This window comes from Nematostella vectensis, chromosome 4 (genome assembly GCF_932526225.1).
Source record: "Nematostella vectensis chromosome 4, jaNemVect1.1, whole genome shotgun sequence".
NCBI classification, from domain to species: Eukaryota; Metazoa; Cnidaria; class Anthozoa; order Actiniaria; family Edwardsiidae; genus Nematostella; species Nematostella vectensis.
The window spans coordinates 17862597-17887128 of NC_064037.1; the positions used below are offsets into that span (position 1 = coordinate 17862597).

General features: G+C 42.3%; 3 protein-coding genes across 7 annotated transcripts in view; 2 read left to right on the forward strand and 1 right to left on the reverse strand.

The window, feature by feature from the left end:
- The window catches only part of LOC5506933 (trafficking protein particle complex subunit 12), a 46421-nt gene extending 33526 nt beyond the window's left edge, over positions 1-12895 (reverse strand). Inside the window, exons 1-6 of one of the 2 annotated variants that reach the window (XM_048726440.1) lie at positions 12770-12895; positions 9513-9614; positions 9011-9159; positions 8336-8396; positions 4760-4835; positions 3748-4688 (exon numbers count right to left, since the gene is read on the reverse strand). In XM_048726440.1, the coding sequence (XP_048582397.1) occupies positions 3748-4688; positions 4760-4835; positions 8336-8396; positions 9011-9075 (1143 nt within the window). In that variant the 5' untranslated portion in view covers positions 9076-9159; positions 9513-9614; positions 12770-12895. Of the gene's footprint in view, positions 1-3747; positions 4689-4759; positions 4836-8335; positions 8397-9010; positions 9160-9512; positions 9615-12347; positions 12691-12769 lie in introns of those variants that run through there. The other variant, XM_048726439.1, reaches the window with a different exon arrangement.
- Positions 12896-13982: 1087 nt separating this feature from the next.
- On the forward strand, positions 13983-17124 carry LOC5499972 (steroid 17-alpha-hydroxylase/17,20 lyase). Its single transcript, XM_001621453.3, has one exon. It carries the CDS (start codon positions 14023-14025, stop codon positions 15544-15546), a length of 1524 nt encoding a protein of 507 aa, XP_001621503.1. The 5' UTR covers positions 13983-14022; the 3' UTR covers positions 15547-17124.
- A 2705-nt stretch (positions 17125-19829) lies between these two features.
- LOC5503002 (rho-associated protein kinase 2) overlaps positions 19830-24532 on the forward strand; it is a 63246-nt gene continuing 58543 nt past the window's right edge. For all 4 annotated transcript variants that reach the window (XM_048725864.1, XM_048725867.1, XM_048725865.1 and 1 more), the window contains exons 1-5: positions 19830-20122; positions 20204-20285; positions 20376-20476; positions 20776-20835; positions 23171-23248. In XM_048725864.1, the coding sequence (XP_048581821.1) occupies positions 20042-20122; positions 20204-20285; positions 20376-20476; positions 20776-20835; positions 23171-23248 (402 nt within the window). In that variant the 5' untranslated portion in view covers positions 19830-20041. The remainder of the gene's footprint in view (positions 20123-20203; positions 20286-20375; positions 20477-20775; positions 20836-23170; positions 23249-24532) is intronic.

Sequence of the window (24532 nt, forward strand, 5' to 3'; positions counted from 1 at the left end):
AGTCCCCTAATTCTCCTATTCTCACCTGAGTTCCCTAATTCTCCTCCCTCACCTGAGTTCCCTAATTCTCCTATTCTCACCTGAGTCCCCTAATTCTCCTATTCTCACCTGAGCCCCCTAATTCTCCTATTCTCACCTGAGTTCCCTAATTCTCCTCCCTCACCTGAGTTCCCTAATTCTCCTATTCTCACCTGAGTTCCCTAATTCTCCTATTCTCACCTGAGTCCCCTAATTCTCCTATTCTCACCTGAGTTCCCTAATTCTCCTCCCTCACCTGAGTTCCCTAATTCTCCTATTCTCACCTGAGTCCCCTAATTCTCCTATTCTCACCTGAGCCCCCTAATTCTCCTCCCTCACCTGAGTCCCCTAATTCTCCTCCCTTACCTGAGTTCCCTAATTCTCCTATTCTCACCTGAGTTCCCTAATTCTCCTATTCTCACCTGAGTCCCCTAATTCTCCTATTCTCACCTGAGTTCCCTAATTCTCCTCCCTCACCTGAGTTCCCTAATTCTCCTATTCTCACCTGAGTCCCCTAATTCTCCTATTCTCACCTGAGTTCCCTTATTCTCCTATTCTCACCTGAGTTCCCTTATTCTCCTATTCTCACCTGAGTTCCCTAATTCTCCTATTCTCACCTGAGTTCCCTAATTCTCCTATTCTCACCTGAGTTCCCTAATTCTCCTATTCTCACCTGAGTTCCCTAATTCTCCTATTCTCACCTGAGTTCCCTAATTCTCCTATTCTCACCTGAGTTCCCTTATTCTCCTATTCTCACCTGAGTTCCCTAATTCTCCTATTCTCACCTGAGTTCCCTAATTCTCCTATTCTCACCTGAGTTCCCTAATTCTCCTCCCTCACCTGAGTCCCCTTATTCTCCTATTCTCACCTGAGTTCCCTAATTCTCCTATTCTCACCTGAGTCCCCTAATTCTCCTATTCTCACCTGAGTCCCCTAATTCTCCTATTCTCACCTGAGTTCCCTAATTCTCCTATTCTCACCTGAGTTCCCTAATTCTCCTATTCTCACCTGAGTTCCCTAATTCTCCTATTCTCACCTGAGTCCCCTAATTCTCCTATTCTCACCTGAGTTCCCTTATTCTCCTATTCTTACCTGAGTCCCCTAATTCTCCTATTCTCACCTGAGTTCCCTAATTCTCCTATTCTCACCTGAGTCCCCTAATTCTCCTATTCTCACCTGAGTTCCCTAATTCTCCTATTCTCACCTGAGTTCCCTAATTCTCCTCCCTCACCTGAGTTCCCTAATTCTCCTATTCTCACCTGAGTTCCCTTATTCTCCTATTCTTACCTGAGTCCCCTAATTCTCCTATTCTCACCTGAGTCCCCTAATTCTCCTATTCTCACCTGAGTTCCCTAATTCTCCTATTCTCACCTGAGTTCCCTAATTCTCCTATTCTCACCTGAGTTCCCTAATTCTCCTATTCTCACCTGAGTCCCCTAATTCTCCTATTCTCACCTGAGTTCCCTTATTCTCCTATTCTTACCTGAGTCCCCTAATTCTCCTATTCTCACCTGAGTTCCCTAATTCTCCTATTCTCACCTGAGTTCCCTAATTCTCCTATTCTCACCTGAGTCCCCTAATTCTCCTATTCTCACCTGAGTCCCCTAATTCTCCTATTCTCACCTGAGCCCCCTAATTCTCCTATTCTCACCTGAGTTCCCTAATTCTCCTCCCTCACCTGAGTTCCCTAATTCTCCTATTCTCACCTGAGTTCCCTAATTCTCCTATTCTCACCTGAGTCCCCTAATTCTCCTATTCTCACCTGAGTTCCCTAATTCTCCTCCCTCACCTGAGTTCCCTAATTCTCCTATTCTCACCTGAGTCCCCTAATTCTCCTATTCTCACCTGAGCCCCCTAATTCTCCTATTCTCACCTGAGTTCCCTAATTCTCCTCCCTCACCTGAGTTCCCTAATTCTCCTATTCTCACCTGAGTTCCCTAATTCTCCTATTCTCACCTGAGTCCCCTAATTCTCCTATTCTCACCTGAGTTCCCTAATTCTCCTCCCTCACCTGAGTTCCCTAATTCTCCTATTCTCACCTGAGTCCCCTAATTCTCCTATTCTCACCTGAGCCCCCTAATTCTCCTCCCTTACCTGAGTCCCCTAATTCTCCTATTCTCACCTGAGTTCCCTAATTCTCCTCCCTTACCTGAGTCCCCTAATTCTCCTCCCTTACCTGAGTCCCCTAATTCTCCTCCCTTACCTGAGTTCCCTAATTCTCCTCCCTTAACTGAGTCCCCTAATTCTCCTCCCTTACCTGAGCCCCCTAATTCTCCTCCCTCACCTGAGTTCCCTAATTCTCCTCCCTTACCTGAGCCCCCTAATTCTCCTCCCTCACCTGAGTTCCCTAATTCTCCTATTCTCACCTGAGTTCCCTAATTCTCCTATTCTCACCTGAGTTCCCTAATTCTCCTATTCTCACCTGAGTTCCCTAATTCTCCTATTCTCACCTGAGTTCCCTAATTCTCCTATTCTCACCTGAGTTCCCTAATTCTCCTCCCTTACCTGAGTCCCCTAATTCTCCTCCCTTACCTGAGTTCCCTAATTCTCCTATTCTCACCTGAGTCCCCTAATTCTCCTATTCTCACCTGAGCCCCCTAATTCTCCTCCCTCACCTGAGTCCCCTAATTCTCCTCCCTTACCTGAGTTCCCTAATTCTCCTATTCTCACCTGAGTTCCCTAATTCTCCTATTCTCACCTGAGTCCCCTAATTCTCCTATTCTCACCTGAGTTCCCTAATTCTCCTCCCTCACCTGAGTTCCCTAATTCTCCTATTCTCACCTGAGTCCCCTAATTCTCCTATTCTCACCTGAGTTCCCTTATTCTCCTATTCTCACCTGAGTTCCCTTATTCTCCTATTCTCACCTGAGTTCCCTAATTCTCCTATTCTCACCTGAGTTCCCTAATTCTCCTATTCTCACCTGAGTTCCCTAATTCTCCTATTCTCACCTGAGTTCCCTAATTCTCCTATTCTCACCTGAGTTCCCTAATTCTCCTATTCTCACCTGAGTTCCCTTATTCTCCTATTCTCACCTGAGTTCCCTAATTCTCCTATTCTCACCTGAGTTCCCTAATTCTCCTATTCTCACCTGAGTTCCCTAATTCTCCTATTCTCACCTGAGTCCCCTTATTCTCCTATTCTCACCTGAGTTCCCTAATTCTCCTATTCTCACCTGAGTCCCCTAATTCTCCTATTCTCACCTGAGTCCCCTAATTCTCCTATTCTCACCTGAGTCCCCTAATTCTCCTATTCTCACCTGAGTTCCCTAATTCTCCTCCCTCACCTGAGTTCCCTAATTCTCCTATTCTCACCTGAGCCCCCTAATTCTCCTATTCTCACCTGAGTCCCCTAATTCTCCTATTCTCACCTGAGTTCCCTAATTCTCCTCCCTCACCTGAGTTCCCTAATTCTCCTATTCTCACCTGAGTCCCCTAATTCTCCTATTCTCACCTGAGTTCCCTAATTCTCCTCCCTCACCTGAGTTCCCTAATTCTCCTATTCTCACCTGAGCCCCCTAATTCTCCTATTCTCACCTGAGTTCCCTAATTCTCCTCCCTCACCTGAGTTCCCTAATTCTCCTATTCTCACCTAAGGTCCATCGATGACTATCTCTCACCTGAGGTCCATCGATGACTATCTCTCACCTGAGGTCCATCGATGACTATCTCTCACCTGAGGTCCATCGATGACTATCTCTCACCTGAGGTCCATCGATGACTATCTCTCACCTGAGGTCCATCGATGACTATCCCTGGAGATGTCAGAAACTGCTGGTCCACATCCATGTTACTCATCATGCCAGAACCAATAGTAGCCAGTAGCTGCCTGGTCTGTGGTGAGGGAATCCAGGCAGAGCACCGACGATCCTCCTCCGTCTCCTTTCCACAAACCTCCATCTCTGGGGTAGTTGGCAACGAGACGTGCTGCAGATCCTTTGGATGATCCAGGCCATGGAGGTCGAACGTAGGTTTCATCACAGGGTGAAGCCCCAGGAAAGGATCATGGGATACCTGCACCATCTGAATTCCCGTTATAGTAGCTGGAACAGTTTGAAAGGCATCTTGCGTTGTGCCAACTGACTGTAGATGGTGCGGGGTGATATGTGGCGATGTGTATGGTTGCTGGATATACTGTAAAGTATACTGCTGTTCAGACTTCACTACTTCTGCACCCTGTTGCAGTCCCGAGCTTTGGTTATCATTGTGGATTGACACCAGAGTTGGGTTTTCCAGACTCTGTGTTTGTGGTGTTTGAAGTGAATCCTGGGGATTCTGACAAGCCTGTAATTGATCTTGAGAAGTCTTTGGCAGGTCAGTGACTGAGGTTCTAGCTTGGAAAAGACTTGGGTCTTGGGCAAACTGATCAGAATCTTCATCTACTGGAAATGAGTCACTTAAAATCTGCACAGGTTCTAGGAAGTCCTGGGGGTTTTGCCCTTGAATTGGCAAGGGGGTTTCCACAAATGCATCACCCCCGATAGGAACTGTACCAAACAAGTGCGCCTCATCACTGGTATCTGGATAGCCTGATAGCAAATCATGACGTGTGGCTAGGGGCTCAGACTCTAAGTGCTGTGAGAATGGGCTTGTGGCTACCGGGGAGTGAGACTCTAGAATGCCTATTTTTGCTGTAGGACTGTGGGGAGGTTGCTCATTCATCCAATGGCCTTCTGGAAAATACAAAAGCATACTTAATAAAAAATAGTAAATAAATGAAAAGAATAAACTTGTTCTTTCAAACCTTCTGGTCTTGGGCATTGCCACCCAAAAACATTGTCCATAATTTGTGGAGTGCGGTATAACCAATTCTCAAACTCCTAGAAATGGATAACAAATATAAATATGCATTAAGGTGCTAAAACTAATGATTTGTAGCCTCCCTTACAGCAGTCCTGGACTCGTCACACACTAATGACACACATTCCTTTCTGTTTCTCGAAAACTCAGCTTTTAGTTTCCAAATCCTGAAACAATCCGCACCAGAAAACTTTGGCCAATCAGTTGTTTTTCTTGTCACGTCGCACTAGTGAAACACACATGGTTCCAATTTTACAACAATGGCAGACAAACAAAAACGTAGCTTTGCGATGTGAGTTTTACTGCTAGAATACGTCAAGGAAAGAAAACACCACAGGTTTGAATCGAGGGTAATCAAGCTTAAGAGAGCAGACAAAATTAACAATTTGGACCCAAAAAATTACATAATTCTCTAGATATAAATGATGCCACCAAAAGGCCTTTGTTCTACGTGATGCAGCCCATAAAGGAAGGGCATCCTTGCAGCGTGGTTAACCCATTTACCCCTCATCCGGCCTGTACTTTAACCCATCCACCCCTTATCCGGCCTGTACTTTAACCCATTCACCCCTCATCCGGCCTGTACTTTAACCCATTCACCCCTCATCCGGCCTGTCTTTTAACCCATTCACCCCTCATCCGGCCTGTACTTTAACCCATTCACCCCTCATCCGGCCTGTAATTTAACCCATTCACCCCTCATCCGGCCTGTACTTTAACCCATTCACCCCTCATCCGGCCTGTACTTTAACCCATTCACCCCTCATCCGGCCTGTACTTTAACCCATTCACCCCTCATCCGGCCTGTAATTTTACCCATTCACCCCTTATCCGGCCTGTACTTTAATCCATTCACCCCTCATCCGGCCTGTACTTTAACCCATTCACCCCTCATCCGGCCTGTACTTTACCCATTCACCCCTCATCCGGCCTGTAATTTAACACATTCACCCCTTATCCGGCCTGTACTTTAACCCATTCACCCCTTATCCGGCCTGTTCTTTAACCCATTCACCCCTTATCCGGCCTGTACTTTAACCCATTCACCCCTTATCCGGCCTGTACTTTAACCCATTCACCCCTCATCCGGCCTGTACTTTAACCCATTCACCCCTCATCCGGCCTGTAATTTTACCCATTCACCCCTCATCCGGCCTGTAATTTTACCCATTCACCCCTCATCCGGCCTGTACTTTAACCCATTCACCCCTCATCCGGCCTGTAATTTTACCCATTCACCCCTTATCCGGCCTGTACTTTAACCCATTCACCCCTCATCCGGCCTGTACTTTAACCCATTCACCCCTCATCTGGCCTGTACTTTACCCATTCACCCCTCATCCGGCCTGTAATTTAACACATTCACCCCTTATCCGGCCTGTACTTTAACCCATTTACCCCTTATCCGGCCTGTTCTGGCCGTGAGTAGTACCCACCCCCCCCAAAAAAAAAACACAAATGCAAAATAAACAAAACAAGGTGAAGATACTCAGGCATCAGTCTAAGTGATAAATGGTCTTGAAGATACTATCACCGAATAATAGCTCAGGTTTTTTGACAAATTTCAGATCAAACAAGGAAAAACAGCAGAATCAACCCTCTCAACATGTGTCAGGCAACATATTCTTGGGTTCAAAGGTGCTTGGCTATTTGTGAGTCAGCCAACATATTCTTGGGTTCAAAGGTGCTTGGCTATTTGTGAGTCAGCCAACATATTCTTCGGTTCAAAGGTGCTTGGCTATTTGTGAGTCAGCCAACATATTCTTCGGTTCAAAGGTGCTTGGCTGTTTGTGAGTCAGCCAACATATTCTTGGGTTCAAAGGTGCTTGGCTATTTGTGAATCAGGCAACATATTCTTGGGTTCAAAGGTGCTTGGCTATTTGTGAGTAAGGCGACATATTCTTGGGTTCAAAGGTGCTTGGCTATTTGTGAGTCAGGCAACAATTCTTGGGTTCAAAGGTGCTTGGCTATTTGTGAGTCAGGCAACATATTCTTGGGTTCAAAGGTGCTTGGCTATTTGTTAGTCAGGCAACATATTCTTGGGTTCAAAGGTGCTTGGCTATTTGTGAGTAAGGCGACATATTCTTGGGTTCAAAGGTGCTTGGCTATTTGTGAGTCAGGCAACATATTCTTGGGTTCAAAGGTGCTTGGCTGTTTGTGAGTCAGCCAACATATTCTTGGGTTCAAAGGTGCTTGGCTATTTGTGAGTCAGGCAACATATTCTTGGGTTCAAAGGTGCTTGGCTATTTGTGAGTAAGGCGACATATTCTTGGGTTCAAAGGTGCTTGGCTATTTGTGAGTCAGGCAACAATTCTTGGGTTCAAAGGTGCTTGGCTATTTGTGAGTCAGGCAACATATTCTTGGGTTCAAAGGTGCTTGGCTATTTGTTAGTCAGGCAACATATTCTTGGGTTCAAAGGTGCTTGGCTATTTGTGAGTCAGGCAACATATTCTTGGGTTCAAAGGTGCTTGGCTATTTGTGAGTCAGGCAACAATTCTTGGGTTCAAAGGTGCTTGGCTATTTGTGAGTCAGGCAACATATTCTTGGGTTCAAAGGTGCTTGGCTATTTGTGAGTCAGACAACATATTCTTGGGTTCAAAGGTGCTTGGCTATTTGTGAGTCAGGCAACATATTCTTGGGTTCAAAGGTGCTTGGCTATTTGTGAGTCAGGCAACATATTCTTGGGTTCAAAGGTGCTTGGCTATTTGTGAGTCAGACAACATATTCTTGGGTTCAAAGGTGCTTGGCTATTTGTGAGTCAGCCAACATATTCTTGGGTTCAAAGGTGCTTGGCTATTTGTGAGTCAGGCAACATATTCTTGGGTTCAAAGGTGCTTGGCTATTTGTTAGTCAGGCAACATATTCTTGGGTTCAAAGGTGCTTGGCTATTTGTGAGTCAGGCAACATATTCTTGGGTTCAAAGGTGCTTGGCTATTTGTGAGTCAGACAACATATTCTTGGGTTCAAAGGTGCTTGGCTATTTGTGAGTCAGCCAACATATTCTTGGGTTCAAAAGTGCTTGGCTATTTGTAAGTCAGGCAACATATTCTTGGGTTCAAAGGTGCTTGGCTATTTGTGAGTAAGGCAACAATTTTTGGGTTCAAAGGTGCTTGGCTGTTTGTGAGTCAGCCAACAATTTTTGGGTTCAAAGGTGCTTGGCTGTTTGTGAGTCAGCCAACATATTCTTGGTTTCAAAGGTGCTTGGCTATTTGTGAGTCAGGCAACATATTCTTTGGTCCAAAGGTGCTTGGCTATTTGTGAGTCAGCTAACATATTATTGGGTTCAAAGGTGCTTGGCTATTTGTGAGTCAGCCAACATATTCTTTGGTTCAAAGGTGCTTGGCTATTTGTGAGTCAGCCAACATATTCTTTGGTTCAAAGGTGCTTGGCTATTTGTGAGTCAGCCAACATATTCTTGGGTTCAAAGGTGCTTGGCTATTTGTGAGTCAGTCAACATATTATTGGGTTCAAAGGTGCTTGGCTATTAGTGTGTTATATGTATGTAAAAAGCATCAATTACCTTAGCAGACAGCTTTCCACTTTTTGAAACATGACTTTTTTTAAATGCCTCGTCAACAATCCTGAACAAAAACAGAATGGTGTTAAATGATGCTATGTACTAGAGGTTATGTTAATACAGGGTAACCCAAAACTCATCAAGTCACCTATTTTTAACAAAAAATCTAATGTCATTTCGGAAGGAATAAAAGGGTAGATTCAGACCTTGTGACTTGAACTACTTCATTTGCATTTGCATTTGCAAATTGAAATTGTGATATTTTTTAACCAGACAGTATTTTTTTTTCAAATGACTTCTGGATGAGGTAACCTTTTATCTAGTCTAACATGCTCACATCACCAAAATAATGATTTTGATCACTTTTTTTCTCTCTTACATTTTTTCTATAATAATTACAATTTAGTTAAGTAGTACCATCTTCTTAGTATGTAGACAAATTTGTGATAAAATCCTAAAATTCACCATTGAATTGTAAAAAAAATTACATGTGATTCGACAGTACAGAATTTTAAAAACTGATTACATGTATCTGGCTTCATGAGCACACCAATTATATAAAAGCTAGCTTATTACGTGCACATGTTTAACCCTGTTGTGTAAGCTTACACTCAGGAGTTAACAATACATAGACTCCCTTCAAGCAACAAAGATATATTATATTCCGTTTGAACTCACTTTGTGACTGTCTCAATAAGTCTGTCTGTATTGTCAGCTGTACAGCCACTCGAGGGCTCTTCCATATTATCAAGAATTTTCTCAGCTGATTCAAGAGAGCTTAACAGAACAGCTGTAAGTTCATCCTTACTCACTCCATCATCTTCATCCTTTAAGGGAAAAAAAACAGAGAAGAAAGATGAGCATACTTTACTAAACTTTATAAAACAATAAACTTTTAAAAAAGTGAGTTTTTCTCTGAAAAGGCACACTTATAATGATCACTGGGTGCAGTAGTTTCTTCCTAGGCACTTTGTTTTTGCAATCCTGCCCTTTTTTATTAACCAAATTCAATTTGAAGACTTTTTTCACCCTAATGTAATTACACAACAACAAGTGAAAAGGGTTCACCCTTTTTTAAATTATGGGGGGATTATATATGACATTGTACATTTCTTTTTACTTTTAGGTACTACTTAGGTAAACCTGGTGAAAACTTTTAATCTTGTAAAAAAAGCCTTACCAAATCAAAAACCTTGAACAACACTCTGCACTTGTCTCTCACAGAGCCATGAAGGCAGAGGGCAATTCCACCAATGAACTCTTCAAGGTCAATTGTCCCAGTCTACAAAAACACATAATAATTAATGTTGTTGGTAAAAAGGCAGGCAATAAAAACCTTAGTGAACAATGCCACATCTGAGGTATTTTGGTATTTAGGTATTTTGGTCAACCTCCAGGAAAAAGGCCTGGCTCAAGTCATTTGTGACGTAGATCGAGATGTCAATCATATTACATAAAAAAATATATGCACGCACTATACTAATTCCTGTCTTCCTGTTTATTTCATGATTATTCAACTTTAGGAAAACAAACCTACAAAATCTAGGTAACATTTTTAAATCTGTGAATTGTTTTTTGCTTTTAGAGCACAGGCTGCACGCCCATTCAAGAATGGCAACATTCCAACGAGCCCACATTGTTTTTTAAACCTACAGAAAATAATATTTTATTATTCGTATTTCAATTCCCCTGTTTTTACAGGGCTTTTTTCCCATTGCAATGCAAAATTTCACTTCTCTTATCAGAATTTGATAGCTATGTTTATTTTTTGCTAGATTGTCTCTCTCTACCATCAAACACTGATGTTATTAGGGATGTTTGAAAATTCAACCAGAAACTACATACATTAAGATAGTACTGTAACCTTTTTTATACATTTAACATGGGCCATGCGTATGGGGAATTGATAGACTTTGCCATACACATGGGCCATACATATGGGGCTTGTAGACTTTGCCATACACATGGGCCATACATATGGTTTCTATATCTTGTCTTAAATTCGTTCTCGGTAAGTCCTACGTAGGTTTTGGAGGTGTTGTTGTACTTTCTTGTTACAGTAGCTTGGTAGATTATGATTGGAGGCAGTTTCCGTCGAGGGGGCACGTGTTCTTTTGTCTGCAGTTGCATGTTTTGTTATTGGCGGTGGCAAGGGAGGTAGGGGCATCTTCGGTTGTCATTGATGAGGCGATTATGCGTTTGTTGTGGCTGTCAATTATCTGCTTGGTGTTGCTCATGCAGCTGTAACTGATCTTGATTGTGTTCCTGTTGAAAATGTTTTGAGTTTGTGGTCTTTAGGGAAGTGCTTGTCTATGAGTGAGAGGAATCTGTGGCCGATGTTGGTGCTTGTGTTCTTGCTGAAATGGGGGTTGTACCAGATGATGTTTTTGCGCTGACGGTTCTTACATTTGCTTGTGGTGTTTTGTTCGTAGTGCAGCGTGTAGTTATACCCACTTTCGTCGAGTGCTTTCTGGTATGGCGGGGCGGCTTGGCCGAAGGTTTCTTTGTCAGATGATAGTGTAGATAAGCGTTTGTTAATACTGGCAGGAATATTCTTTGTGATGGTAGGCGGGTGGTTGCTCTTGCGTTCGGTTTGGTGAAAGGCTGGTAGGTGTTGCGGTTCAGGTCGAATGTGACGTCTAGGAAGTTGACTACTCGCTTGATGGCTTCTATGGTGATTCGCAGTCCATTGCTGTTGAAGATGCAGCATAGTTCTTTCTTGATATTCTCTGTGTTTTTAGGTGTGGCGCTTGTGATGGCTAGTCCGTTGTCGCGGTAGAGTCCTAGGATAGAGCTCTTGGCGTGGGTTATGATGTTTTTTTTCTTCAGCGGTGATGCAGTCATAGTCAGCAGCAAAGTCGAGGGCTTTGTTTAGGAGCTCTTGGCTGATGGATGGGTAGAATTCCACTATGTCGAAACATATAAAGTTGGATGCTGTCTTGTTTTCTGTTGATGTGAACCAGTCGATTACGGCCTTAGTGCTTTTCCATTGGTGAAAGTTACGTTTTGTTGCGATGGCAGTGTTGATCCGGTCGAGGATACTTTTGCTGATCTTGCCTATTTCAGACTTGGTAGGGTTGATGAGTCTGCAGGTCAGTTTATTAGCGAAGTTCGGCTTGTGGTCTTGTGGTGTTGTGGTCTTTGAGTGTTATAAATGCTTGTTTGTTGGCGGTGGCACCCATTCTATTGTCGATTCCTAGTTTTGTCGTGATGTTTTTGCTTTCTTTGTGGATGGCTTGCGTAGTCTTGGCTGGAGCTTTCTTGTAGGATTTCGTTATGACTTTTTCTTTGAGATTCTTGTAAGCTGACAGTTCTAGTTTATAGAAGTTGGTAGTTTTGTCGGCAGCGACTAGGAGCTTCAGTTCATTTTTTTGCGGTCGCATAAAAATGACAGCATAAAAAATGGAATAAAGGAACAAAGCCTTGTACTGCAACAGCTAAACTATTCAATTTAATCAAAACAGCCATTCAAATTTCGCGCCCTATGTAAATTTTGTATAAAGATAGTATATAATTGATGGTAGTAATATATTCTTAATAAATCTCCTGATGAGTGGGCAACCACGAAACAGGCTTGTAGAGATGAAACAGTAGTTCGCGTGGTCTTTTTCCTACAAACCAAGATATATATACCAAACATACATACCCCCTATATATATATATATATATATATATACATATCCCCTATATATATATATAATGCGTGAGTGCAGGCGTTCATATAACAGTGCTCAATACATAGGTGTAGAGTGGGATATATCTTGGTAGTTCGCGTGTTTTTTTCCTACAAACCAAGATATATCTACAGGCTTGTAGAGATGAAACGATAGTTCACGTGTTGTTTTCCTACAAACCAAGATATATCCCGCTCTACACCAATGTATTGAGCACTGTTATATGAACGCCTGCACTCACGCATTATATATATATATATACCCCCTGTATATTGTAAGGCTGAGCCTGTCATATTGGGTGGGTTTTGCATAGATTTAACAACCTCTTCACCAGATCTTACCTCTGATCTGTCAAAGGCATGAAACAATCTCTCCGTCACAAACCCAGGCAGTCGAAATCTCTCGGCGAAGTCTTGTCTATTTACCAGGGAAATCTCAACATGTCTGCTACCGTCTTCGCGTTTCGTAGATATCTCGTTGAAAACGCCTTCAAGGTTAGCCAGTTCTAGAGAGCTTAGCTTTCGAACTGCTTTTTCATAACGCTCTCTAGATTTTCCTTGACCCATTTTGGGTAATAAGTTTATAATTACCTGATTATCTTTAGTACTAAGACATCTAGAAAAGTTCCATTTTTTAATGGCCGACTATTTTGTTCGAGAGGGTAACCGCTGACTAACGAAGGCTCATTACACAGGATTTCCAAGTCAACACAGCGAGGGTTACTCATCAAATCCAATTATTAGGAGGGAGTATTTATACATACCCTGGGTACCAGAGGCTCTGAGCTTCGCGGCGGCAAGTATAACACGGCTTAATACACGAATTGCGAACTGGCAAAATCATAACATTTCTAATGGGGGGGGGAGGGGGGATAGTGGTCTCCAAATCAGCTGATCGCACACTTTTTTTAAATCCGCCGATGCTCACAAAATTAAAATCCGCAACGCATGATTAATACACTGGGTATCAGAGGCGTTAAATTTTCAAAAGATCCGTGATCCGGTAAGTTTTAACAATCCGAGGATCCGTTCTATTTTTTTCTTTAAATCCGTAATCCGCGTGCCATTTTAGGCCGGATCCACCGATCCGAAGTCACGCAATCCTCGGGGACCCAGGGCGCCGCAGAGATCGGACACACAGGGAGCGCGCGAGAAAAAAAAGGAGGACTGTGAGTCCGATCTCCGCGACGCCCTGGGTCCCAGAGGATGGAGTCACGTATCCAAGGGAAGTGATGTGTAAAGAATTTTCCTAAGGGTCATGCGGATCACGATAAATATCACGATTAGGAAAGCATTTTACTTAGTGTAGTATTGGAGAGCACAGTGGAAACATTTCAATACTAATAACAAAGGGAGGGACACAACAACACTGAGCTTAAGCAGTTTTATTATTATTCTCTTATTGAAAATGAAAAACAAAATGTTGTTGTCCTTTTCATTGTTGATGTTTTTGTTTTGTCGTTACTACTAACATTAAAGGAGAGGCAAATTTTTCAAAGAGTTCCACACACATCAGCAAGGAAATCATAAATAAATGTTCAACAACAAATAAACACCGTGCCCCCCCCCCCCCCCCCCCACCACCACCACCACCACCACTCCTCTTAGGCTTAGCTACGCACCATCGGCGCGCGGCGAGTTTAGTACTGGTCCCGTGACGTCATAGGGACAATTTCACAAGTGTTTTCCTATTGGTTTAGCAATGTGAAAATACAAAACATTTTACCGCAAAGGCGAGCGTGATTCAACTATTTGACTCGTGTTATTGTTGACTTATTAACTTTTTAATTTAGCTGTTACTCATACAACAAAATTAAAACAAAATTAAAAATCTGAAACCTTTAGAAATCTCAAAGCGATAGGTCAAATATAGGTCAGATGCATAATAATATAATTGTATAATTTTAATATCAAAGACTCTCACTGAAATAATGACAAGAGCCCCCGCTGAATTTCTATCAAATTAATAGCTTTCACAATTAGAGAATGTGCGGCTCTGTGAGCATAGCGCTGGAAGATGATCGAGCTATGCGTGCCTGCTTTGCTGATATCTCTGGCTTTAATATATATTTTCTACTCTCGCAAGGAACGGCTTCCACCCGGACCAGCACCATGGCCGATTATCGGCAATCTCGATTTACTCATCCGTAAAGAAGCTCTCTATAAAACCTTCACCAACCTGAGCCATAAATATGGAGGTGTCTTTCGCCTGTATTTGGGAAGCAAGCCTGTTGTGGTTTTGAATGGAAAAGCAATATACGATTCCTTGGCTCGACAGCCGAGCGTGTTTGCAGGCAGGCCTACCCTTCCCCCATCATTAGATTTTGGAATGGATCCCGATTATGGCGTGCTTGATTATGGGCCTTTATGGAAATTTTACAAGAAACTCGGACACAGCGCTGTCCGAGTACATGGGACAGACCGCTTGAATGAGGCAATCCGCGTGGAAGTAGATGAAGTTTGCCGCAGGCTTGACTCCCTAGATGGTCAACCTGTGGATATTTCTAAAGAGTTTGGAATCGCTACAACAAATGTGATATGCGCTCGGTTGTTTGGATCACGTTATGATGTTCACGATCCCGAGTTCTTGCGAATCTACGAGATTCACAATAAGATTTCCCGCGTTGTAATGAGTAGTCGGTCGCTGTCGGATGTATTTCCCTTTCTCGTGAACATCCTTCCAGAAAGCAAAGAAAGGCGGGAGCTGAGAGAACTACTCCAGGAGAGATACACCATAATTTGGCGAAAATACAAAGAGCATGAACAAACATTCACACCCGGAGTGATAAGGGACTACACTGATCTACTTATAGACGCTAAACTCAGCGAAAAAAACAGCCACAAGTTAACAGAAAATGGCATCATTTCAACAGGCCTGGCTTCTCAGTTTTTAGCAGGTTCTGAAACAACCGCTTCGACGTTGTCATGGTCAGTGGTCTACCTCCTAAATGACTCGGATGTCCAAGAACGCATTCATAATGAATTAGATGACGTCATAGGCAAAGGCCAGCTACCGCAATTATCCCACAAGAAGAAGTTACCTGTTCTAGAAGCATTTACAGCTGAAACACTCCGTCTGTCCTGCATAGGACCACTTGGTATGCCGCATAAGACCACGAGGGACACTTTTCTACGGGGACACGCAATCCCCAAGGGCACTACGGTAGTTCCTAATTTGTGGTCCCTTCATCACGACTCAACTGAATGGAAGGACCCTTTTAAATTTGATATCAATAGGTTTCTAGAAGATGGTGTTTTCAGGGCGCCAGCTAATGATGCTTACCTCCCGTTTAGTGCTGGTCCAAGGGTGTGTCTAGGGGAGGAGCTTGCGCGGTCCGAGCTCTTCCTATTCCTCGCACGGCTGCTGCAGAAATTCGACTTTGTGACGCCATTGGGGTTGGAGGTACCCTCGTTGGATGCGGAAGACTCAGGAATTGTACTTCACCCAAAGCCTTTCTTGGCATGCGCTAGGCGAAGAAAATTCTCAACCACCAATGAAAATAAGCTGCTCCCTACCAATAACCAATCTAGAACAAACTAGGAATGTATGGAAGTCATGGACGACTCTCATTGCATTTGGCCGGTAGTCGGAAATGTTTTGTGTTCGGATATTGGGAAGCCTGTGGAGCGAGGGTGATCCGAAGACAAAACATTTCCGAATAACCCCGAACAAGAGCTGGCTAGCAGTCTATACGAAACCAACAGATAAATTCTTTGTCGCATAATGACGATAACGTCTATCACGTCCTCAACATAAAAAGGCCTTTCGAGGCATTTCGAGCAAAATCGCATGACAGTAGAAATCCACAGAGGTAGTAACCGTCAACTATATTACTGGGATACCGGTGGTAGCCCAGTCATAAAATGCAACTGGGTTTTTTTCTTTCTGTCGTCACGCGATTTGCAAAATGCAATTCCCAAGAACCCTTGCGCCATAGGCGATACTTCTTATTCATTGGTTACTCGACCACTTGAGACCATGTGCACCGTCAATATGACCGACGCTGTCATATATCTGATAGCTTATTGATTATTTCCGATAGCGTGAGGGCTCGTAGCGACGTAGGAATTTCGCTTCGTTCTTTCTTTCATCTTGTTGATTTTGAGATTCCAGCTCTCAGATCCATGTTATTTGTGAAGTTAGAGGCCAGATTCGCGATTTCATTACTGCATATATTACCATAGTACCAAGTATTGATTTTATTGAATCAGTATGTCTATTGGAAGTTTCTTTGAGGATGTGATTGATAATTTAGAGCGGATGGCCTGTTAAATATCTCGGATTTTAATAGATTTTTTTGTCTTTTAACGGTTGAGGTTTCCGTCGGACCTCCGGAAGTAAACTGGTGACAATGCGGCTTTAAATGTGCTCTGAAGTGACTACCTTACATCGCGACACTTGTCCGGCTACCCATAAGCCACATTTTGTTTTCTTGCTATTAAATATCTTGATCTCTCTCATTGAATGTCATAATTTTTTTACCAAGTAGATTTCAAATTATTTTGGTACTTTGGTGCTTATTTTTTGGTATTTTGGTCTTTCCTTTAGATAAGTTTTGTTTTCTTCGTAAAATAACTTTATCCCTCATTGAATGTCATTTTAATTTTATGGAACATTCTCAATGAAATCTAGAGCATTGTGTTATCTTTAAAGTGTTGTTGATCTCGATCCTTAAGAATATGTACATGCTATAATTTCAAGTCTGGATATTCCTCTCATTTACTTCATAAATAATAATGTTTAAACAATATGATAGCATAAATAGATATTGTTGTTTACTTTGTAAATTTAATCTAAATTATATTGTTAATACAATATGGCTTACATTGGGTGTTAAAATAAATTTACCCCTAAGTGATAGCACATTGAGGGCAGTAAACCAAAGAAATGTTAAACATTTACACATTCTCAGTTTTCCTGAATTTTATTTCGATGCTATCTCTGCTGCGGGGATAGTATTTGTAAGATTTTTATACTGTAAAAGATAGGACAATTAGCCCCATCTACTTTAATGGAGCACACCTCAAGTCCAACCCCACCTCAAGAGATGATGCTTCGTACCTTTCTTGCCCCAATCAGTGTTGTGATATGGCATATACAATAAAAAACAAGATTATACATGTTTTTATTATATCCAAGGCGGTGGGCGGTAGAATGTTTGTCATACATGTCACAACACAGGGCCCAAACAAATTGCACATCTCAGGTATCCCAGTCAACCCTGCGCGCAGGGTCTAGTTCCAGAATAAACTACGGACGAAGACAATGTCATGCCTTTACAAGCGCGTACCCAGGATTGGCTTAAGGAGAGGGGGAGGTGGGGGTACGCAGTCATTGGGATCATATGGAAAATGGACGGTCCTATCCTACCAATCGGCCAAGGGAGGCTGTGTGCGTTCGAACCCCCCCTGTTTTAGGTGCCAAGGGGCACACATTGTGGATCATTTTATCACCAGGATTTCCAACACCGGAGAGCACGTCGACTAAGCCGACAAACGTCGGAAAACAGTTGTTTTATATTTTGCCTATAAACAGTTAATGTCCAACAAGCGCAAAGCGTTTCATTGGAGAATCTGAAAATTTTCTGATTGTTATACGAGATATCTAGAGATACCTCTTCTTCATGCGTGACAAATCTTTTCCTTTTGTCATCTTTGTGTGGCCGCTAGAATATGGACGCTAACGGTAACGCTTTCTGAGTTTGAGTTGGCGGACTAGGAACATCAAGAGAAACAACAAGCTCCTTTTGCCGAAAAGGGTTGAGAGATATATAGTGATTCAGAACAGATCCTCACTGAGACTACTGCGAAGAGGTTCTCAAAGCTTTCGTCGATTCTGTGTTTAAAGGATAAGGTGACATTTCAAGCTATTTGCGCCGACATCTTGATAAATCTGAATCAAGACAAACATTTTTTTAAAATTTCAATTTAAGTAAGCCCTCCCCTCTGCGCGAAAAAGTTAAGGATGACCCCCCTATCTTAGCAACATTTCAACTTAGTGCCCCCCTCTGGTCTTACAGCCCCCCCCCCCCCCCCCAAGCCCCGCCTTTCACAATTATTGCATAGTCAGTTACTTGCTACATTACATGAAAACCTGCTAAAATCCCTCGAATTTTCATCTAAACGTTCCTCGTTTATCCTATTCGAACAACAACAAACTTGAACAAAACAAATCATTCATCTACAAACAACAAGACTTACTACAAAAAGCTTTCCTAAAGCCCTGGAAAAACCGAAATCTACTAACTCTATAAATAGATATGAATCCCTAAATACCGTCAAAATTGATTAGTCTACTAATCAATCCTTTAAACAACAACTCCCCCCCCTCCACTCCGTCAATCGCATAAGTATAGCAGTACCCTTCTCCTAGATCCTTTTAACTCCCCCCCCCCTCCACTCCGTCAATCGCATAGCAGTACCCCTCTCCTAGATCCTTTTAACTCCTCCTCCCTCCACTCCGTCAATCGCATAGCAGTACCCCTCCTCTAGATCCTTTTAACTCCCCCCCTCCACTCCGTCAATCGCATAAATATAGTAGTACCCCTCCTCTAGATCCTTTTAACTCCCCCCCCCTCCACTCCGTCAATCGCATAGCAGTACCCCTCCTCTAGATCCTTTTAACTCCCCCCCTCCACTCCGTCAATCGCATAAATATAGCAGTACCCCTCCTCTAGATCCTTTTAACTCCCCCCCCCCTCCACTCCGTCAATCGCATAGCAGTACCCCTCCTCTAGATCCTTTTAACTCCCCCCCTCCACTCCGTCAATCGCATAAATATAGCAGTACCCCTCCTCTAGATCCTTTTAACTCCCCCCCCCCTCCACTCCGTCAATCGCATAGCAGTACCCCTCCTCTAGATCCTTTTAACTCCCCCCCCTCCACTCCGTCAATCGCATAGCAGTACCCCACCTCTAGATCCTTTTAACTCCCCCCCCCCTCCACTCCGTCAATCGCATAAATATTGCAGTACCCCTCCTCTAGATCCTTTTAACTCCCCCCTCCACCCCGTCAATCGCATAGCAGTACCCCTCCCCTAGATCCTTTTAACCCCCCCCCCCCCTCCACTTCGTCAATCGCATAAGTTTAGTAGTACCCTTCCCCTAGATCCATTTAATTCTCCCCTCCTCTCCGTCAATCGCATAAGCATAGTAGTACCCCTCCCCTAGATCCATTTAATTCTCCCCTCCATCCCGTCAATCGCATAAGCATAGTAGTACCCCTCCCCTATATCCTTTTACCAGCTTTATACCAACTTTATCAACGGGGTGCATTGTACTTGACAAGGGTGTTGATTTCCTAATAATCTGTGCCGGGTGGTTGACAAGGTTGGGGGGATTAAGAAAAGATAAACGAATGGACTATTCATTTTCTTCGTGGACGTCATTTTTTATAGAGAAAAAAGGACCGAATAGTTGTATGGTATGATATTTCGCTCCTTCTTTTCCCAACCAGAATCTTTCAACTAAACGATTAACAAACAAATATAGAGGTCATTAATTCCTTAACGAGATGTAAAAAGGTTGCTATATTGATCCCGGAACAGACAACGCGTTGTCTTTCGTCATTTTCGGGGCGAAGGTTATGCATGAGTAACTGATCAACATCGCTTGCTAATAACCCTATAAAAATATTGTAGTTAAAAAGTGGATACAAAAACCTAATCCCTCAAGGAATAGTGCGTGAATCAGGTCGCACTGTGAGTATTTCCCGTTTTCTAAAGTATTTACAGAATAGTTTAGTTTTAATTTAGTGTTTTTTTTGGAATCAAAGACCGCCACTTGCTGGGGGAGGGCTCTTTACTGGAGGTCACGTGACATGAATCGATTATACGAATGAGCTCGCTGCAGTTTCAGCCATGTTTGAAAGTAATGTCAACATCGTACAAAGTTGAACAGTTCACTAGTACAAGAAAGCCTGAAAACCTTCGCCATTTATCCTAATGCCTGTACTAGAGGTCTCCTGGTTTGACAGATAAGTGTTTTTGCCCTGGGCGTGCTTGTTCACGTAAAGCCCTCGGCGTTGGAGAACCCAAAATGGTTGACGATAAACGGCATGAAAAGCTAGAAAACATTGTGAGGGATTCTCGAAGCCCCCTCTATGTTGACGGCCTATTGGTAAGCTATAATTATCGCATAATATCCCTTGTTATTTGTGCTTTGGTCACTAAGAATCTCACGTTATTTGGTCTTTCATAGGACGGCATTGAAGCCCTTGTGAATGACTGCAACTTTCCCCAACTTCGTCGAAACAAGAACGTTGAGAACTTTCTCCAGCGATGTGCGCCCGTGATTTCGTTGTTGCTTTATTTACTTTGAGGGCTAACGGTTCTCTTATTTATATCTATAATGGGTCTTTGTTGTCTTTTAGATGAACAACCAACGAGAGTGATTCAGACACATCGACTGAACAATGATGACTTCAAAACACTCAAAGTTATCGGTCGCGGTGCTTTCGGCGAGGTCCAGTTGGTTAGTATATAACGACAAATTTATTATATTTATTCGCAGTTAAAACAATGCCAATACAACCAATATAACCTTAAAACTACCTCACAACTTTTATGTTATATGCTCTATTTTGTTCGGCTACTCTTTCGAAGTATCCCTACTAATCTCTCCGTCCAAAACAATCCCCAGTACTAGATTGCTTCCTTCTAAACCCTCCTGGCATAGTTCATAATCTTCCGCCTAATTCCCAATCTCATGTACTTAAAATCTTAGTGACTCTATGTTTATTTGCCTCTCATATTGTGTCTTTTCCTTCCCAGGTTAGGCACACGCACACAAAAAAGGTGTATGCCATGAAGTTGTTGAGTAAATTTGAGATGGTAGGTGAATTTTGTCACACTTCTACTTGCAAAGGTCAGAAATTTGGGCTTGCGTTTGAGATGGTTTGAACACGAAATGACATCTACGTTATCAGCTAGACTTCTTAACTACTGGAGAACTGCACTGTATATTTTAACCGTGTTGATAACCACGGGCTATATCTGCAAAAAAATAACCCTTCACGTTTCAAAGATTTGGAGTTATTCGATCGGTGGAAGATTCATGAACATAGTTTTTAGTGGAAGTCAACTTGATAAGACTTGCCAAATCACAACTTAGCTCCCTGTCTTCTAGAGAGAAACTCGACATTAGAAGACATTATAATGTCACCTATTAATTATATGGCTTCTCGACGTGCATACTTTATGTAATTATAACTACCATTGTACAGTTGGTGTTGTACATTTCCACTAGTCTGTGTCTGCCTAAATATAAACAAAAATTAATACCACATTTGAATGATAATACAGAGTTGTAATTGAAAGCCTGAATTTCCTGCTGATTTGGAAGTTAAGCTTCATCAGATTTATTTAGCTTTCTCACTTCTGATGTCGAGTTGAACAAGATTGTCTATCACACCATACATATTCTAAGAGTCAACATATATGTTAAACTATCCATGATATATAAATAGACATGAACATTTATTTTTTTTAAAAAAAAGCTTCTTACTAGATCTTATCTCTATATCAAGAAGCACATTTTTATCTTGCCTTAGATTTTTGTTATTTGAATGTGTTATGAAATCCAAAAAGATGTATATTTATCTTGAGAATTTTCACTCTGAAGTTGAAAAAAAGGTTTTTTTTCCCTTTTTATATTTTCTCGCTTTGAATAATTGCATTAAAAAAACTTGTTACTGTCAAATCAACTTTTGCATTTACTTCAAAATGGCTTTTATTGATGGATTGCTATTGTCAATAATATATTTATTTTATAATGGATTCTCCTATAACCAATTTAATTGGTAACCATTCCATGGCAGTCCCCTTGTCTTGACAAATGACGTCACATTCAGCTGAGGTTAGAATGGCAGAAAATTGATAAGAATAAAAGTCACATGTTGGAATGTCATCTGATAAGCACACCATCTGCCTCAGTGTAAAAACAATTAGAAACTACCACCCATCATAAATTATGTATTTGACAAGGTAACAAGCATTTCAGAAAAATTACTATAAACCTTCTTCAGAGGTTTATCTATACAATATTATTCTGTTCTACATTGTGGTGATATTGTTTATAGATGTTATTTCTATTTTAAACATTGATTAAAGAAGAAAATAGATAAACCGTTTTAATATTTTGTTTTTATTTGTCTTTTGATTATTAATCTCTTATTTGTGCTAGAATTATTTCTGGCATTTATACAACATTAATGATTCTACACATATCAAAAAGATAATTAAGTTTGTATATGTTGCTGGAGATAATTATGTAGGTATTGATTTAACTGATAGAGCCATAAGCATGTGACTCATATTTGGATTAATTGAGACTGACCTGTTAGATACAGAAATACAGTGGATTGTGTTGTGTTAATGTCAGTATGCATCTGAATAACATTAAGTGTGACTGAAGAAGTAGTGAATTGAGGCCAGTATAAAGTGGGTATCCTTTTTGTCAAAATTGACATATACTGTCAAGAACTGCTTGGACATACAGATTTGTGCAATGAGACCTTGATATTGAGTACTCTATCCTTGTTTTGCCTTAAAAGCTTGGTATGAAATCTTTTTCTTTGTGTCTTTCTTTATAGTACATACCATTATACTATAGAATTATCCAGTATGATATTAAATCTCTTTCTTTGTGTCTTTCTTTATAGTACATACCATTATACTATAGATTTATCCAGTATGGTATGAAATCTCTTTCTTTGTGTCTTTCTTTATAGTACATACCATTATACTATAGAATTATCCAGTATGATATTAAATCTCTTCCTTTGTGTCTTTCTTTATAGTACATACCATTATACTATAGAATTATCCAGTATGATATTACTCTCAGCACCGACATTACAATTTCTACAGCTTTATTTTTATTTACTTCTAAACTTCAACATTTCTTTTTTGGCATAAGTAATGTTTTCTGTGTTTTTGTTGCTGGCTCTTGCATTTTTCGTTGTTATTGTTGTTTCCTGTTTCCTGTTTGTTTTGTTGTGTCCTGCTTAGCCTTGCTGTTGCTTCTTATCTAAATATAGTTTCTGCTTGACAGTCATGTATATGATTTACTACAATATGTATTTGTAAATAATTCTTACTTAATTTGTAAATTGTATGTCCATACGAATATTGTAAAAAATTAACTGAACTGTGAACTCTATTCCAGATTAAGCGGTCAGACTCTGCATTTTTTTGGGAAGAGAGGGAGATAATGGCCCATTCCAACAGTAACTGGATAGTCAAGGTAATAAGTACTATCAAGAACATCATATTTTGGGTAAAGCAAATTGCTCATGTTAACCCAAATGCAACACCCCCTTCCCAGAGGCATAGCAAAGACTGAACACCCCCTCCTTAGAGATGTAGGGAGGACGTCACCCTGTTTACAGATGCATAGCAAAGACTGAGCACCCCCTCCTTAGAGATGTAGGGAGGACGTCACCCTGTTTACAGACGCATAGCAAAGACTGAGCACCCCCTCCTTAGAGATGTAGGGAGGACGTCACCCTGTTTACAGACGCATAGAAAAGACTGAACACCCCCTCCTTAGAGATGTAGGGAATCCATGTCACCCTGTCCCAAGAGGCATAGCAAAGACTGAACACCCCCTCCTTAGAGATGTAGGGGGGACATAGCACCCTTTCCCCCAGACGCATAGCAAAGACTGAACACCACCTCCTTAGAGATGTAGGGGGGACATAGCACCCTTTTTCCAGAAGCTTAGGGGGGACATGACACCCTCTCCCCAGAAGCTTAGGGGGGACATGACACCCTGTCCCCAGAAGCTTAGGGGGGACATGTCACCCTGTCCCCAGAAGCTTAGGGGGGACATGACACCCTGTCCCCAGAAGCTTAGGGGGGACATGACACCCTGTCCCCAGAAGCTTAGGGGGGATATGACACCCTCTCCCCAGAAGCTTAGGGGGGACATGTCACCCTCTCCCCAGAAGCTTAGGGGGACATGTCACCCTGTCCCCAGAAGCTTAGGGGGGACATGACACCCTGTCCCCAGAAGCTTAGGAGGGACATGTCACCCTGTCCCCAGAAGCTTAGGGGGGACATGACACCCTCTCCCCAGAAGCTTAGGGGGACATGTCACCCTGTCCCCAGAAGCTTAGGGGGGACATGACACCCTGTCCCCAGAAGCTTAGGGGGACATGTCACCCTGTCCCCAAAATCTTAGGGGGGACATGACACCCTGTCCCCAGAAGCTTAGGGGGGACATGACACCCTGTCCCCAGAAGCTTAGGGGGACATGACCTCCTCTCCCCAGAAGCTTAGGGGGGACATGTCACCCTGTCCCCAGAAGCTTAGGGGGGACATGACACCCTCTCCCCAGAAGCTTAGGGGGGACATGACACCCTGTCCCCAGAAGCTTAGGGGGGACATGACACCCTCTCCCCAGAAGCTTAGGGGGGACATGACACCCTCTCCCCAGAAGCTTAGGGGGGACATGACACCCTCTCCCCAGAAGCTTAGGGGGGACATGACACCCTCTCCCCAGAAGCTTAGGGGGGACATGACACCC

Coding starts and splice junctions, on each gene's coding strand:
- LOC5499972 (XM_001621453.3), top strand. CDS start 14,023: ATGATCGAGCTATGCGTGCCTGCTTTGCTGATATCTCTGGCTTTAATA.